This window comes from Pinus tabuliformis, chromosome 4_1 (genome assembly GCF_031772625.1).
Source record: "Pinus tabuliformis cultivar Carrire ecotype Pingquan chromosome 4_1, CPIR1, whole genome shotgun sequence".
Lineage (NCBI taxonomy): Eukaryota > Viridiplantae > Streptophyta > Pinopsida > Pinales > Pinaceae > Pinus > Pinus tabuliformis.
The window spans coordinates 494,404,052-494,423,199 of record NC_142303.1 but is presented as its reverse complement, the minus strand read 5'-3'; the positions used below and the strand labels follow the sequence as shown (position 1 = coordinate 494,423,199).

The window sequence follows — 19,148 nt, the reverse complement described above, 5'->3', positions numbered from 1 at the left end:
TGACTAGCACTTTAACCAGCGTTGACTTTTTGAGATTGGGCATAGTTTGACTTGGTTTGACTTGGCATTTTGGATTGTTTTTGGAGGCCAAATTTTTTGGCACAAAGACCAAGATTTTTTGGTTACTTTGACTCTAGTTGACCACAGATTTGATAGTTGACCTTCTCTCTCCTTTGACCAAGCTTGACCGAGTTGTTTAAGATTATTTTGACCTCATTTTGACTAGCTTTCCAAGCCGCATTTTTAGGCAGTTAACTGAGCTCCTTTGGAGGTGTTTGATTGTTGACTTATGACTAGTTAGGGCATCATTTGCTACTATTGACTATTGTTGACTTTGACTAGATTTGACTTTTGGGCTCATCTCTTGAAGTTTTCAATATTGGTTGTTGAAAAGTCAAAGTTTTTGACCGTTGACTCTTGGATGGTGAATTGAATCATTTTATTCTCTGTTGAACATTTTATGACAATCTAATAAGAAGAAGAATTTGAAAGGGTTTTCCTCGTTGTGGGGTTTCCCTAGTCTTTCACCAAATCCTTGTGTCTATTATTGCTCTTGATTGTCTTCTGCTGTCATTGCATTTACTGTTCTGTATATGTTAATTTTAGATAACAATGGTATGTTCTTAAGAGATATTTACTTCAATTTGTCATATTAGACCAATACCAATTTCCAGATTAGCAATCACATTAACATTGATAGTAAATGCAGATAGAACATAAACAATAAGTAGAAGACAAGCCAAGACAAGGACACAATATTTGGAAAATGCCAAGGAAAACCCTTTGATCAAATCTTCTTATTATTCTTCAAAAGTTTAGCAGAGAGAGAGTACAATATACAAAATTTACTTGCCCAAACACTGTCAAAACTGTCTAATCAAACTACAGTCAACAGGATTCCCTAACCAGAAATTCAACACTAGTCAAACCAGCAGAAATTCTCCTCCAATTCAGCTCAATCAAACCCGGTCAACCCAACCTCCAAAGATGGCCCAAATCAACCCAAAACAGTCCTGAAAAATCTAATCAAACCTGGTCAAAGCACAATCAACTATTACGATCAAAGGGCTGCAATCAACGCTGGTCAACCTACTTAGAAAATCTCGATTTCTGTGCCAAAATATGCGGCTTGCCCAAACAGAGAATTTCCCACAAAAAATGTAGTCAAATGAAGTCAAACATTGCCTGGTCAACGCTGGTCAAAGTTGGCTGCAACTCAGTCAATGCAAAGAACAAAAATCCCAATCAAACCTTCGCACGTGTGGAGAGGAACAGGCTGCTTGTAATTTTGTACGACCCAATCAGATGTAGAGAGAGAAAGATGTGTGATGATGAGTGACCAAATGAGGAAAATGACTCCTCTATATATACACAACGTTGAGGGTGAAGAGACACGTCTGTTGGGCTTCATGAGCCTACATTTGACTTCTGGCCGACCTTGACAATTTGTCCATAGAAGAAATAAATTCATAATTCCATTTGTACTTGTCAGAATGAGATGATCTTTAGATCAATCCTACACCTCTCGAAAAGAGGAATCCAATAAAAATATCATCTCCATCATATGAGTTGTCCAAGGTGGAGTTTGGCCCTAGTTGCCAATTTTAACAATCTACAATTGCTATTTGTTACTAGAAAGATTAAACTGATTTGAAAGTGATTGCTAATTGAATATAAGATTGGGCTAAAGTGATTGTAACAGCATAGAACAGTGGTAAATTAATCGTCGGCGAGCCAGCTTGAGAGGACACCTGATGTGGAGGCCATCTCATTGGATGGGATACGCACCACTTCTGCATGGAGGGTTGAGGTCGAGAGGTCTATCATGGAACCAGGCCTGATTGGTTGGAAGAGGAGGCAGTTGAGGGGGTAGCATTTGCAGCGGATAGGAGGAGCAACAGGAGGAGGGTGTGACACCACCTACCATGATCACTAGTAGAGGATGTGGTCTACCTTCTCTATCTCCTAGTTCTTCAACTTCTAGAGGACATCGGAATCCAATGCCAGCCCCATGGCATTCTTCATCTAGAGGGAAAGTTGTTAATTTTCTTGCAAGAGGGGTAGAGGAAATCGATAATTACTTGGTTCATTTCATTGTATATGATTCATGATATGCGATACATTATAATATTTTTTGTTGATATTTTGAGGTTGAGTCGGGACTCAAGATTCAAGACATGATTCACTATTATGTGTGATGTAGCACTAGACATATTACACATCTTATATATTAGTTCTCTTTTCATATTTATGTGTCAATGCATTTATTTTATGATGTGGATGCTTTAGATACTAAAAATTTTGAAAAAAATGAACTTTTTGTACATTTTGTATTTTACCAATTTCGGACCCTCACTAATTTAATCCAGATAGCGACTATCGCAACATTGAGCAGGGCCTCTATCGTTGTTGCTTCCACTCTCGAAATGATTGATAGGCCTCCAACAATTTAGGGGTTTGGGATTAAAAGAGGGCTTGAAATAGTGGCAAGCAGGATGTTTTTTAAGGGCACACAATTACTTGTAAATCAAAGATTCCCCTAATTTGAATACAAAGATCGGGTATTTTATTCAAAGCATTAAAAACGAATCTTTAAACTAGTTCAAACTATTACATATTATGACACGGATTTTATTAATGTTCACAAGTCAGTTGGTGGATCCCAACTTTTTTTATGGGAAATGAATTTTTAGACACAATAGCGTTGAGGGTTAGCTCAATCGGTCGATTCCCCATCGTTAAAGCACCTTTGCTATTGAGAGGTCACAATTTCAATTCTCTCAACACTCGAGATCAAGCTCCATGATTGAGCAGGTAGGAACTCATCCCTTCGGGTGGATATGCCTAGTACAAATATTTCGTGGACGTAGCGGTCACCAATCTCCAGGGTCCATGATGTTGATTTTTCAAGTGCAAAAGATACAAGCACTAATTTTTTAAAACTGATAATTACTTCTAAAGATGTAGATATTCATTTAGAATTTTCAGTTGATCATTAAGCAATTACACTTTAGAAATTCAACCATAAATGTGTTGATTTTAGGATTTTCTAAAACAATAATTACTTCCAATGATTTCAATCATTAGTTTATCTTATTTTGCATTCATAATTAAACAATTATATAAGAAAATCTCAACAATAAACAAGAATGCCAATGGAATCAAGACGAGACAACCAAACATAAGAGACACAAATATTACACTAGGAAAACACCAAACTAGGGGAAAAAACTTAGCAACCTTTTCTTAGAGAAATTTGTCCATTCAATAAGGAATACATATGTTCTTTCCAGTGAAATAAGAATAAAGAATAATCAAAATCAAGTCCAGGTCAAACCAACATTGCTTCCAAAATCTCTTCCTTCCTTCCACGCCTAGATTAGGCCTCTAATTCATCCTCCTTTATCTGCTTTGAATTAGCCTTGAAATTCTTCCTTTGATTGGTCTAAAATTCTCCTCAACTGTGATGTAAAATCCTTCCTCAGATGACTCGAATTGGATGCCTAGATTGGAGAGAATGAATGCCAATATGTAGTTGATGAAAGGGTCGAATGGGTGTGTCCCTTCATTGAGGCCGACTTGAAGCCGACCTTACATTTGGAGGCAAAATTCATAATTTGAAAAATTCAAATTCCATTTTTTCTGGAGTCGATTTGTTGTGCAGTTCATATTAGACAATTTCGAAGAGCTAACACAAATTATGAGGATCAACCGAAGCTACAAAACTTCAACAATCCTTCTTAGCTAGGGAGGTATTCATAATGAATTCCACAAAGGTTGAATAAAAAATTTCTCTATCCCAAGAAAAGGTTGAATAAACCCATCCACCACATGTTCATCACCATAACCATGTGGAAACCATCCCACATCAACATCATGGAAAAAGGCATAAGCTCAACCCACTAGCCAAACCTCGTGGCAATAAGGTTAGAACCCCACTGATCAAGGGAGCAATCTATAATACGCACAAGACCTCACTATTCCATGTGCTTTGACCTATCATCATGCACTCGATCAAACAATCTTGAAGCTACCCTGCTTCACGAATTGCAAAACAAATTGCAATACATCCTATGCTCATCAAAGCAAATTCTCAAGCGCAAACTGTGAATCCTGTAAAAATTTCTCATTTCCCACCCCGGTTTCAGTTTCACCTTATTTCTCCCATATAGTTAAATGCCCTTTCTCATATCCATACATTCAACAACTGAAAAAAATAATTTTTTGCTGAAAATACAAATTCTGGAAATTTTACAGAATGTTGGAAAATGAAGAAATAAAAATCAGCAGGTACAAACAGCCATTTAACACATTTGAACACAGTGATTTTTGGTCAATGTGACCCTGGAAAACCCCCTACAACTCTTTGGGAAAACCAGTTCAAGAGCTCTTTCTTATTTCTGAAAAGTGAAAAATGCTTTTACAGTGAGAAATATTCAGCAAAAATCAGCAAGCAAATTTTACAACTTATCTCGGTTTCTGTGCCTCACAGCCAATTGGAAAATACTAGCAAACAGCAAAACAGGACAGCAATAAGTGTTGTACGGCCTCCTCGATTTTCGTGCCAAATTTGTTGTACAACCTCCTCGATTTTTGTGCCCAACTGTTGTACGGTTTTCCTAGAAAATTGTGCCCAACTTGCTATACAGTTTTCCTAGAAAATCGTGCCCAACTGTTGTACGGCCTCCACAAATAAACTGTTGTACAGATTTCTAGAAAATCGTGCCAAATATCTGCCTTTCACTGTGTGCTCACTCAGCTGTACGGATTTGCTAAACTGCTGCCTTGGAATGTGTGCCAAGCTGCTGCCTCCTTCTCCTCCCTGTCTAGAAATCTCCCTTGCTCTCTCTCTCTCAATCTGCTCATGAAAGAATGAATGACATTTTCCTCATTTTCCTCCCTTAATCCAACCCTAAGTGTCTTTTGGGTAATCCCTTAATCCGATGGTTGAAATAGATTGAGATCTAGGGCTGAGATTAAATGCTCATTTAAATCTCACTTTTTATTTTTTAATTCACCCCACTTTAATAAAGACCCACTTAGTCATTTATTTCCGAAGTCACTTTTCCTTTCTAATTTTACATTGACTTTAATAAAGTCACTTTAAAATTAGACTTTAGTAACTTTATCACTTAAAGTCACTTTTAAACTAGATTTGACTTTATAAAAATTATAAAGTCACTTTAGGAGAAAAATTAAATTCTTTTTGGACACTTTTCCCTAGGCCAAAGATCAAAGCCTTAGGGAACCACCTGTCCTCCGGTACCAAATTTCAACAAATCCCAGCAGCTACACTCAACATGTGCCTAGCCTTAATCATAAACTTCATCACAGCTGCTTCCCCAATGATTCTAATGTTGAAACAAATCTTGCTAAGACAATCCAGGTTGCTCCCTCTGCCACTCAGCTTCACCAAAATGGATTGGGAATGGCAATGGACTTGTTGTCCATCATCCCAAATATATCATCCTTTTGACCAAGGAAAATCTCATCCATTTGTTTGCCATGCTTCTATTCCCAAGAATTAATGTATCCAACAAACATCCTTCATCTCAAACTTAGAAGTTAGTTCTCTTTATCTTGATTGCTTCTGTTATCACGATGGAAAATCTTTCTGCCACAGTTGCTCCCCCTGTCATGTGAATCCTTCAAATCTACTGCCTTGCTTGCTTCTTCTGAACAAAAGAGATTTTCCGGCATGATTCCAAATATCAGTACAATTTCTCCCTCTTAAACAAGAATCATTTTAGGGAAAATCCTCTTGTCACACACTTTGCTTAGTTCTTTCAATACTTTCATTTGTTGCTAGAGCCTTGGTGGCCTACAAAATGTAACTGCAATTCTCAGTAGGAGGCCATCGAAGAACAATTACAACCTAGCAAAGAAATAATGACAAGAGGCTAACTAATAGTAAAACACCAACAATAGTAATCAAGGAAGAGAGATATAAGATACTTATCTTTTGAGGACAAAGAGGAATTTGTCAACTCCCTCTTGATCCTTGCCATCTTGTAAAATCCATCTACAAGCTCATCATCCTTGTCTTCATCATCAGCATGTTATCATTCCTTCCATGAGCAAGGGTTTCATCTTTCAGCAGAAACATCAACCTTTAATATTTAAGGTCTAGCTCTAGGGTTTTGTTTACAAACCCTAGAGCTTTCTTAATGATATCCTTCAAGACTTACGTAGGGTTTACAAACCCTAGGGCAAATAACATTATTAGATTTTGTCATGTACATCACACACTCCTTTTTCATCTTGCTCGGTAGCTCTTAATTAACGTTGTAATGTTTTCCCTTTGATAAAACCTTTATCACAGTCCACATCAATCTCCATGAAAATGAAATGCCTTGGTAGAAACAGTTGACATGGCTCAGAGGTTCCACACAATCTCAACAGCCCTTGTAACATTGAGAGTTTATTCTAGACTTCTGGTAACAACTGTAGCTTTTAACATTAGTAGAAAGTAATCACTTACTGCAAATGTCACCTACAAATTACCTTTTCATATCCATCAATGGTCCATTATAGCACAAATCAGTAAACAATGGTCCAAATTTCCTTCATGGAGGAGGCATTAGCAAGATCAGAGTAGGACCAACTATTTTATAGATCTCGGATAATTACCCTTGATTCTTTCAAATCAAGCAAATCGATCTCTTCAAAACCACTATAGCAGGAGCAATAATCTGTCCTTTACAAGGACATTTTTTGTTCTGCAAATGACTTCAGTCTTCACAAGAGGACTTTTGTAAACATGATGAACTCAACCTCCTATTTATTGTAGTCTTATGAATGGTCTTTCAATTTTCATGTGGAGGCATTCCAATTTCCTTTGGTTCCTCTGGCTCAGAGAGGACATAACGCAGTAACAAGAACCCATTATCATAACAATGTATATCAATAACAAAAATTCAAAGAATCACTACAACAAAAGGTGGGAAGTAAATGTCAATCCCTCTCACATCCACTTCCATACAACAGCAAAAGGTAGGATGTAAACATCAATCCTTCTTCCCACACATCCACTTGTATACTGCAACAGAAAGTAGGAAATAAATGTTACCTTCTTCTTATGTCCACCTGAATGGGGTTTTCTTTTTATCTTGTTGAAAGGACCAATATACTAATCCACAATATACATGTAGATTACTTATGACAATGATTTATAATAATCGAATCCTTCAGAAATGCACAGGCATTATCTTCTTCACTTTATGGAGCTTGCCACCAGAAATACTAGGAAATTCATGGTGTTCATTGCGATATCCAACACTCCATGTTAACATTTTCAATGGCATCTCTTGCCCCTTTTTGGAAGACATCGTGTTCTGAAATGAAATGCCCAGCCATAGGATGCATTCTGTTAAGTTATGGTATGTTCTATGCTTATAACAGTTTACTTTTTTTTCATATTATATTCCACCGATTAGCAATCACATGTACATAAAGTAAAGTGCAGATAGAACATTAAACGATCGACAGAAAACAAGCCAAGACAAGAGACACAAGATGTGGCGGCTAGCCAGGGACAAACCCCACAATGTGTGGGGAAACCCTTTGATCAAATCTTCTTTTATCTTCAATAATTCAGCAGAGAGAAATAGTACAATAAATCTGATTCATATTAGCAGTAGCAAACTCTAGATCAGTAGCATCAGCATTAGCGGCTTCATTATCAAACTAGGGCAGACCATATCTCACAAACCGACAGTCGGATTGACTTCATTCCACCACCAAAAGTTTCGGCTTCCAGAGGAGGTTCAGATGAACCTACAACGCAGTTCAGATGAGGAGATCTTCTAGGCCACGCAAGTCAATCTTTACTTCTGCAGTTGCAGCTTCAGTTTCAGCAGTTTCCGGCTTCAAACTAGGGCAGTCAATATCTTGCAAACCGTTCGTCGAATTGACTTCATTCCACCACCAAAAGTTACGGCTTTCAAAGGAGGTTCAGATGAACCTACAGCGCAATTCCAAAGAGGAGATCTTCTAGGCCACGCAAGTCAATCTTTACTTCTGCAGTTGCAGTTTCAAATTCAACAGCTTCCGGCTTCACATGTGTGAGAGAGAGAGACCCATTTCAGCGCAGTAGAGAAGAGACTCATATCTGCGCAGTAGAGAGAGAGATGTGATGAGATGAGTGAGTCCAAATGAGGAAAAGTCCTCTTATATTTATACACAACGTTGCTGGGTGAATAGATGCGACTGTTGGGCTTCTGAGCCTACATGAGTTGTAGGTCGGCTTGATAATAATTCCATAATCAAAATAAATTCATACCTCCATGAATACTTATCAGAATTGGACGATCTGTATATCAATCCTACACCTCTCGACGAGAGGAATCTAATAAAAATATTATTAGCCGTGAATAAGATGACCCACATGAAGTTTTGCCCTGGTTGCCAATTTTAACACTCCCTCTCAACCATGGAGAACTTCATCTGCAATCTTGTCTATCGGTCGTTACTATTCATCCATCAAATGCACTGCCTTCTACAGCCTGACCCTTGCCCTGCTCTGCTCTATTTTGCCTGTTCTGCTTTGTCTTGTTCTGCCCTGCACTGATCTGTATTGTTTTGTTCTGTTCTGCTCTGCTCTTGCATTGTTCTGTTCTACTCTGCTTTTGTCCGAATTATGAAGAAGAAGAAATGATCGAGGACGTATCATACTGAATCAAAGTCAGTCTCAGAGTATGTACCACTGGTCCCAGACCAGTCTCAACCAACCCAAAGTCAGCGTCATAGTGAGTACAACTCCAATGGTCCCAGACCAATATCATCCTCCACTGACTCAAAGTCAGTCTCAGAGTATGTACCACTGATCCCAGACCAGTCTCAACCGACCCGAAGTCAGCATCATAGTATGGTACAACTCCTACCACTGGTCCCAGACCAGTATCATTGATCCTAGATCAATGGAGGTCATCCTAGCGTAGGGAGTACGGTAGTTACAACGATGCGTCCATCGGTACTACTATGGTCCCTAACTTCATTTCCCTGCTCATTGATCAGATGAGAGGTACTTCGCATGAGTCCCAGACTGCATGGGTAGGATGCCTCGACAGGAGAACTAATCAATCCTGTCCTCACAGGAGAACACATCAATCCTGCTACAATTGCCATGGAGAACACATCAATCCAGGCCTCACAGGAGAACACATCAATCCTGCTACAATTGCCATGGAGAACACATCAATCCAGGCTGCCATGGAGAACACATCAATCCAGGCCTCACAGGAGAACACATAAATCCTGCTACAATTGCCATGGAGAACACATCAATCTAGGCCTCACCGGAGAACTAATCATCCTGCTACACAGGAGAGCGAATCATCCTGTTCCACAAGAGAGCGAATCATCTTGTCCCACAAGAGAGCGAATCATCTTGTTCCAGTGTGCACCACCAGGGGAAGGTGAGTCACCCTGTGGTCATATGTTGCTCCAGTAGGAACCGCAAACCCTCAGAGCTCCCAGAGCTCAATGTATGCAACATGCAGGATCCTTGTACAAGGGTTTCTTGCCGACTCCAAGTCGTTTGGGAAAATCACAGATTAGATCTTTCCTCGGGGCTTTGACAAGGTGTATCAACTTGTACATCATCTTAATGTGATGGAGCTTCCTTGCTCATCGACTTACCATATCTCAGATGATGTCTATCTGCTGGAGCAATTGACGAATATGGGATTCCTCAATAATCGAATCCCACCTCTAGTTGTTACAGAGAATCACAGTGGTATCCGATGTAAATCCAAACAGCTCACTGAAGAGCTTTCACAACCAGACTGCCTCACACGAGGTTATGCTAGCAACAATATATCCTGCTTCGGCGGTGCTCAAAGCCACCGACTTCTGCTTCTTGCTCATCCAGGATATCGAAGCAGATCCCAAGGTGAAACAGTACCCGAAAGTGCTCTTACGGTCCACCACACTGCCTGCCCAATCAACATCAGTATATCCAAGTAGTCTCACATCTCTGGCAGTGTATCTTAATCCATGAGAGATTGTGTCCTGAAGACATCTCAGAAGATTCCTGGCATTAATCCAGCGAGGCTCAACCAAATATGAGCTCACAATGCTAACTGCAAAACATATGTTCGGACAGAGGTTCACCAAGAACATCAATGCGAATGAGTTTTTGAAACTCAGAGGCATTTCCCAAGTCTGGTCCGAAATCACTACCATATAACTTCTAAAAGTTAAGATCCTCGAGGTAGTCACAGGCTCGCAGGCCATCATACCGAATCTTTCCAATATATTTACCACATATTTTCCTTGAGATAGGAAAATTTCCCTTGGCTTCTGCCACACTTCAAGTCCTTGGTCCTTCATTTCAAATTCAAAAGCCATCTCCCTCTTACATTTGTGAATGAGAGGTTTTGCACCTGTTAGAAAGAGGTCATCCACATACAACACCAGTATGAGAGGCTTGTCATCTTCAACCTTAAAATAAAGGTTAGGATCAGCTTCACTCCTAGTGAATCCCAGCTTCATCAAGTAGCTATCGATCCTCTCATACCATGCTCGGGGTGCTTGCTTTAGCCCATAGAGAGCCTTCTTCAACCTGCATACATGAGATTTTCAATCATAAATCTCAAATCCTTCAGGTTGTTCCACATAGACCTCTTCTTTGATAGAACCATGCAAGAACGCGGTCTTAACATCCATCTGATGTAGGTTCCATCCTTGTGAAGCCACAAGGGCTATGATCAAGCGGATGGTCATATATCTGGCAACAGGTGCAAATATCATAGTCTATACCTCCCTTCTTGGGATAAACCACGAGCAACAAAATGAACCTTATACTTTTCCATACTTCCATTTGCTACATGCTGTATCTTGTAAAGCCATTTTGAAGTAACAATTGTCTTGTCCAGGGTCTGGGAACTACTTCCCAGACATCATTCTCCATAATAGACTCATATTCTATGGTCATAGCATCCTTCCATAGTTAATGCTTGATGACATCTGAGAATGATGAAGGTTCATTTTGTATGATCGTTATCATGATGGTCAGGTATCCCTGATACCTGTTAAGTTTCTTACTTTCACGAAATGTTTCTCGAGGTGCAGCATATCCTTCAGCATCATCAAGTAGCCCCCTAAGCCATGAAGGCATCTTCCTAGAAGAGGAAGGCTCATTTGGAGGAGGATCAATCGGATCCATGGGTTCTTCTACATCAGGCATTGATTCATCATCCTTTTCTTTTGGTTCCCTGGTGTCGGCTTCTTGAGAGCTCCTCAAAGTCAGAGGATTGTTCACCTTGCTAAGACATATCTTCATCAAAGGTGACATCATGACTAATTACGACTTCCCTTTGACCGGCTATATAGATTCTATAGCCTTTAGTATTTTCACCATAGCCCACGAAAATCCCCTTCTTTCCAGATGAACCCAATTTATTTCTTTTCTCTTTCGGCACATGAAAATATACAGGGCTTCCAAAAATTCTAAAATGAGAAACATCGGGTTTCTTACGAGTGAACTTTTCTTTAGGAGCCTTGGAACCCAATGCTTGATGAGGGCACCGATTTTGTACATATACGGCAGTGTTTGCAGCTTCAGCCCATAGAAACTTAGGAAGACTTTGATCATGTAGCATGGCCCGGACAGCTTCCATAATTGTGCGGTTCTTCCTTTCTGCCACACCATTTTGTTCAGGAGTATGTGGTGTAGTAGTCTCCCTCTTAATGCCAACCTCAGGTATGCCTGAGTAAACCAATTGTAATATATCGGAGGTCTTGCTTTGGCTTGAGGGGAATGGTCCCCTTTTGAGCTTTCCTTTGGCACATCCCGGACATACACCTTCTTTCTCTACTTGGAATTCGGGCATCCCTGTTACCATCTGTCTTACATCGGGTAGAGCTTTGTAATGAAGGTGGGCAAACCTCCGATGCCAAAGTTCGGACTAAAGAGATGTGTCATAAGACATGACACCTAGCGGACTTCCAACGACCTGATATAATGAATCAACACTAAACCCAAGAGTAAAGGCATCTTTAACATTATTTTTCCATATACATACCTTGCCATTGTTGAAGGTTACCTTGTAGCCTCTGTCTTCCATTGCCAAGATGGACACTAGGTTCCTTTTGAGGTCAGGTGCATTTAATACAGCCTAGAATTTCTAGCCTTCTTGAATGCTTGTCCTCTTCCTTGATTCCCAGCTCTCCTCTTACCTTTGTTGTTGACTTTGTCATTCCTTTGATTGCCATGAGAGGGATTTTGATCACATTCCCTTGCATAGTGACCTGCTTTATTGCAAATGAAATATCGTCCTTTTCTTCCACCCTTAAATCCAACCTTTCTTTTCGATTTAGACCCAGAATTATTTCTTTTCTTAGCATGAGAAGAAAAAGCAGCAGGAGGACCTTTAGGCAAGGGCATTTCCTGCTCTTCTACTCTTGTTTGTTCTTGAATGCATCTAGCCATTAATTCCTCGAAACTAGGAATTACATTATTTTTTAGAAGAGTAGTCCTGAACACATACCATCCAGATGGTAATCCTCCGACAGTTGTGAGTGCCATTTCTCTGTCAGTAATGGTTTCCCCAATAGATAGGAGATCGTTCTTGATCTCGGTGATTCTTAAGAAGTATGCTTGCATACTTTCATCTTCACCCTTCTTGATTTCCCTCAACTTATTTCTAAGAAACAAAACTTGATTTGCATCATTAACTTTAAATAAACTCACCAGTCTGTCGTAGATTTCTTTGGAGGTGTCTAGATCAGAGATGTAGGCCACCAAGCGCTTGTCGATAGAGTCCCGGATGATCTTCTTTGTTTTGACTTCTCCATTTTTCCATTTGTTCCAGGCAGCAGCAGATGCATTTGATGAAGGCTCAACAATATTGCCTCTTACATGGTCCAGCACTCCTTGATCTTCAAGGGTTAGATCGATAGACATCTTCCATCCGTGATAGTCAGCTTTCTCACGGAGCTTGTCTTCGACAGGAAAGAGTGTTGAGGACCCCATAGTTCTTTTAGGATAGCCTTGCCAATCTTCTCTTCAATGATTGCTCTTGCTCTTGCTCGGGCTTTGTCTTCACCTCAACTCTGATACCATGTTAAGTTATGGTATGTTCTATGCTTATAACAGTTTACTTCTTTTTCATATTATATTCCACCGATTAGCAATCACATGTACATAAAGTAAAGTGCAGATAGAACATTAAACGATCGACAGAAAACAAGCCAAGACATGAGACACAAGATGTGGCGGCTAGCTAGGGACAAACCCCACAATGTGTGGGGAAACCCTTTGATCAAATCTTCTTTTATCTTCAATAATTCAGCAGAGAGAAATAGTACAATAAATCTGATTCATATTAGCAGTAGCAAACCCTAGATCAGTAGCATTAGCATTAGCGGCTTCATTATCAAACTAGGGCAGACCATATCTCACAAACCGACAGTCGGATTGACTTCATTCCACCACCAAAAGTTTCGGCTTCCAGAGGAGGTTCAGATGAACCTACAACGCAGTTCAGATGAGGAGATCTTCTAGGCCACGCAAGTCAATCTTTACTTCTGCAGTTGCAGCTTCAGTTTCAGCAGTTTCCGGCTTCAAACTAGGGCAGTCGATATCTTGCAAACCGTTCGTCGGATTGACTTCATTCCACCACCAAAAGTTGTGGCTTTCAAAGGAGGTTCAAATGAACCTACAGCGCAGTTCCAAAGAGAAGATCTTCTAGGCCACGCAAGTCAATCTTTACTTCTGCAGTTGCAGCTTCAAATTCAACAGCTTCCGGCTTCACATGTGTGAGAGAGAGACCCATTTCAGCGCAGTAGAGAAGAGACTCATATCTGCGCAGTAGAGAGACAGAGATGTGATGAGATGAGTGAGTCCAAATGAGGAAAAGTCCTCTTATATTTATACACAACGTTGGTGGGTGAATAGATGCAACTGTTGGGCTTCTAAGCCTACATGAGTTGTAGGTCGGCTTGATAATAATTCCATAATCAAAATAAATTCATATCTCCATGAACACTTATCGGAATTGGATGATCTTTATATCAATCCTACACTTCTCGACGAGAGGAATCTAATAAAAATATTATTAGCCATGAATAAGATGACCCACATGAAGTTTTGCCCTGGTTGCCAATTTTAACACATTCCCCCATCCAAAAATGTTGCCAAAATAAGGTACGCAAAGGACTTTCAACCACAAAAGTATAAAAGAGTTGTATCAAAGGTTAGTTGCACAAAAACATTGCTTGCCTTCCCAAGTCCAAGATGATTGGGATTCAAAACTAATGGCCTAAAGGCATAGAAGAAAAGAGAGTTGAAGTAAAACTCACAACATTTTTTGCAAAATGTATTTGAAACCACATGCTCCTCTTTGTAATTGGGAATGTCCATTGTTGGCCTTCTGAGGCGACCCTGAAAAAAGATTTTAGCTCTACGGCCTAGATTGCCCATATTTTCGACCTTGCCCTAAGGTTTATCAGACCCCTTGGTTTTGCCTGTGGTGTTGATCTGAGGCTTTTTGGTCAACCCCGACAAAACTTCCATTCTTTGTAATTTTGTCACAAACTAGGTACAGGACTTCAAGAGTACTAAGGTTAAGTGATTTCTCTTAGACCTTATTCCTTCAAGGTTGCCCTTCAACCATAGCTCTAATACCATGTTGATTTTTAGGATTTTCTAAAGCGATAAATTACTTTCGATGATTTCAATCATTAGTTTATCTTATTCGGCTTTCATCATTAAGCAATTATACAAGAAAATCTCAACAGTAAATGCGAATGCCAATAGAATCAAGAAGAGATAGCCAAACACAAGAGACACAAAAATTGCCATGGGAAAACACCAAATCAGGGGGAAAAACCCAACAACCTTTTCTTAGAGAAATTTGTTCATTCAACAAGGAATACATTTGTTCTTTCCAGTTAAATAAGAAATAAGAATAATCAGAATCAAGCCCAAGTCAAACCAACATAGCTTCAAAAATTCCCTCCTTCATTCTAGCCGTAGATTATGCCTTTGATTCATCCTCCTTTCTTTGCCTCAGATTAGCCTTAAAATTCTTCCTTTGATTGGCCTGAAATTCTCCTCAAATGTGATCTGAAATCTTGCCTCAGACAACCCAAATTGGATCCCCAGATTGGAGAGAATGAACGCCGATATATAGTTTATGAAAGGGCCGAAAGGGCGTGTCCCTTCACTATCGACGACTTGAAGCCAAACTTACTTTTGGAGGCGAAATTCATAATTTGTAAAATTCAAATTCCATTATTTTTGGAGCCGACTTGTAGTGCAGTTCGTATTAGGAAATTTTGGAGGGCTAATACAAATTATGAAGACCAACCGAAGCTACAAAACTTCAATAAAATGCACAAGGACAGTAGATATCACAATGCACAAAGATAACACAAGATTTACCTTGGGTAAATGCACTTCGGGGGAAAACCCAGCAACCTTTTCCTTAGAGAAATTATCCAGTTCAACAAGAGATAGACCTAACTCTTATAGTCAATATGATGGCCAAATTGGCCAACAATACAATCATCAAAACTGGTCAAACTGCCCTCTTGTCAAGTCTCAAATCTGCCCAACAATTTCAGCCCTTTCTAATCTTCCTAGGCCAAAATTCGGCCTCCCAAAAACTGCCCACAATCTCGCCCCTGATGCCCAAAAACCACAAGTGTGAATCTGCAAAGAGAGAGAGAATCGCACATGTGAAGTCAAAGAAATAGAGATACACTTGAAATAATTTCGTCCTTCTTATCCTTTGTCTTCGCTTACATGCCTAGGAAATATCTTCTTGTGTGCGAGATCAAATTGTACTGGAAGAAGGAGGTCAAGTGCCTTATATATATTGTTCTGGATGGCCTGAATGGGTGCCACTTCAACAAGGGCTGACTTGATTTGAGGAAGATCCGACTTGACAAGTTTGGAGCCAACAATTCAAAATTCAAAATTCTCTTTTGAAACCGACATGAAGAACATGTCCAATATTAATCATAACATATATTTTAACGACTAAAATATTAATTATGAAGACCGACCATAGCTAAAAAATTTAACACGTGAGCCACATAGAAAAATAAAACACGCACACACACACACACACCTGAAGGCATAATTAGCTCATTTGATTGTCTTTACATTTTTCATATTATTCATTACTCACTCCAAGTGCATTCACTATTTATTAGATTGTTTGATTCCCCTTACCTTTGTTTTGCCAATGGTTTTCCATCAAATCAAAATTTATTTTGTTGTTTTCTATAAATTTAGGGTTTTATTTTAAGGTTGTCTCTTTTAATTTCTTTCATTTTCAATATCCCAACCCATAGTAACAAATGCACAACCCATGAAAAGTAGTGTCCCCATAATTAAGGCTTGATGCCAAAAATGTGGCTAGTTTATAAAAATCCAAACATTCTAACACATCTACCATTATCTTGCTCTTGCGACCATATCAAAACTCAAAATCTAAACATTCATGGCTTCTTGAACAAGAATCAACTCTTATATGAAGATTATGTTGTATTACTTAACAATACTGAGTTGTTTATTTCCACTTAGTTAGAATTCTTTTAAAATGAGACTTCAAAAAAGAACACAAGAAAAAGGCAAAATACTTACGATCTGTGTGAAAATGAGACAAGAACCAATGAGAGCAATCTCCTCTTAGATAACGAAAAGCATCCTGCAAATAACGAAATTTTGTCAACAATCGACCATGAAGATGGCTTAAAGATATTTTATTATATGACTATCATTGTTATAGGTGTAAGAAGATAAGTGTGACCATCGCATAAGGTCCGTGGCCATGATCTATCATCAAAAAGGCAATAAGAAAAATTCAATGTTTGGAGTGACGTTCTATAACAAGATAATCTACTTAATAAGTGACATAATTCTTAATAAAAATTATTATAATGTATTAATAATCTACTTACTAAGTGACATAATTCTTAATAAATTCATAATAATGTATTAATTAGTACTTTACAAATTACATCATGCTTAAATGAGCTCTTTCATTTCCACCATGTTCAAAAAAGAAATGGCATTCTAAAGAATATTTAGTTTGATTCCTTTTTTCTTTGTTGTACGTTTTTTATCTTAGGTTATATCTTATCAACATCACCATCATCAAAAAATAAGCATGTCCACCCAACTTTCTCAATGACCATAGGTGAGAAACCATATCAATATAGTACTCCTCAAACACAACTTGTCACATCACATTACTATCATATGAGTCAAAGCATATGGATAAAATAAAAATAAGGAATATGATATAATTATAAATAAACATTTGACTCAAACCATGTTTCCTTCCTATAAACAAGCCAAAATTGTTCTCATCATAAGTGATACTTAGTGGCAAGCTTTATCAATGAGCTTCATTCCTAGTAGGATAGGCATTTACATAGCAACCAAGGTACTAATGCCACAAGTGATATATAATTGAGACCTATACATCTCCACACCTATCTTGGGTTGGCAATCCCTACATTATTATACTTTCTTCAATCAAACTCTTGATGACATATTCTATCCCACCACAAAACCTATTCTTGATCCCCCTATTCTTGAACCTTTTTTATTCTTGGCTCAGCCACAAAAAAATCCTTATACTCAGCAATTAGGTCAACTTTATCTCAAAGCTTTACCCCTTAACCTTTGTAGCACTCAAGGTTGTTCTCGTCAATCATAACCTAGGAATCCTTTGTTGGAGTACAACACTCTGATCCTAGGATTCAAACTTTAATATGCGGATTTTAATGTGTGATAAGGGTCACTTAAGGACCACATTCTATAAAGTGACCAACTAGATTAATAAAGTGTCATTAGTGAGGAAATTAGGTCAATTAGGTGACAAACTACCTAATCTACAAAATATAAGGTAATCTACCTCACTAAATAATTACTTTTAAATAACATATTATATTCTACATCTCCCATAAATTTGTATGTATATATTTTCTAAAACATTCTCACATCAAATTTGATGCTCTACCCAACCATCGAAACATTTTTTCATGAATACCTAAATCAACTAAGGTTCTAAGCATATTAAGGTTTACCTTATCCCCACTTCATACAATGCAAAAGTGTTAAAATTAGCAACTAGGGCCAAACTCCATGTGGGTCATCTTATGGTGGCTAATATTTTTCTTGGATCCCTCTCATCGAGAGGTGTAGGATTGATCTAAAGATCATCAGATTTTGATAAGTATTCATGGAGTTATGAATTTATTTGTGTTATAAGCCAATTCGTCAAGGTCGGCCAGCAATCAAATAAACCCCACATGTGCTCAACGTTTAGTATAAAAGGAGATGACTTGAGAGTCATTTCTCACACACACTTCTGTCTTGATTTCTCTCCACTTGTCTTGGGTTTTAGTGGAAGAGAAATCTAGGAGTGGAAGCCCTAGATGCTGGAAGAAAAGAGATTGCCCTAGTCGCAATCAAGAATAAGGAATACAATGCCCTAATCTAGAGGATGCAGTCATGAAAGAGAAGCCCTAACGCTATCTAGAAGGAAGCCTACAACCCTATACATTGGTCCCTACCAAAACGCAGTCAAGGAGGACATTACCATGCCCTAGCCGCAGCATTAGGAGGCTGCCCTAGACAGTGTGGAAGGGTTGTGTGGACAGCGTATTGAGCAGGAGTCTTAGCCGTTGTTTGGAGGGGTCCGAAGTGTTGGAGAAGGGGTTGAGTTCCCTTGTTCTCATGCCGCAGCAATAAAGGATTGTTGGAAGGGCAACCACAGTCATAGGATTGATTTGTGGGTAGTTTTAGTGACACATTTATAGGGCCGCAGTGAGGGACTGCTAACAGCAATTGGGAGATGAAGTTTGGATGGCCGAGAGACCTAGAACGGACCTCCTAACCAGGCTGCAGTCACCTATAAGGACAGCAAGGAAAACAGGGGTATTTTCACATTGGGGTTTTTCCCTGGCTAACGCCACATCTTGTGTCCTCTTATCTTGCCTTGTCTTCTGCGATTTATGTTTATGTTCTATCTGCAATTTACTTTAATGCTGATGTGATTGCTAATCTGGGAAAGATATTGAGCTAACTGTGAAAATTGAAATAAATTGCTCTAAGCATAGAACATACCTATACTTAACAAAAAGAGATATATCTGAATTTTGTTGCTTTAGAAAAAACATGACAT

At 38.9% G+C, this 19,148-nt stretch overlaps 1 protein-coding gene across 2 annotated transcripts in view; it reads right to left on the bottom strand.

The window, feature by feature from the left end:
• LOC149176684 (sterile alpha motif (SAM) domain-containing protein) overlaps positions 1 to 19,148 on the bottom strand; it is a 142,181-nt gene that overhangs the window by 75,778 nt on the left and 47,255 nt on the right. For both annotated transcript variants that reach the window (XR_016258073.1, XM_089419950.1), the window contains exon 4: positions 16,598 to 16,661. Coding sequence is in view for 1 of the 2 variants with exons in the window: in XM_089419950.1 (XP_089276076.1) it covers positions 16,598 to 16,661 (64 nt within the window). In the remaining variant the exon portion in view is untranslated. The remainder of the gene's footprint in view (positions 1 to 16,597; positions 16,662 to 19,148) is intronic.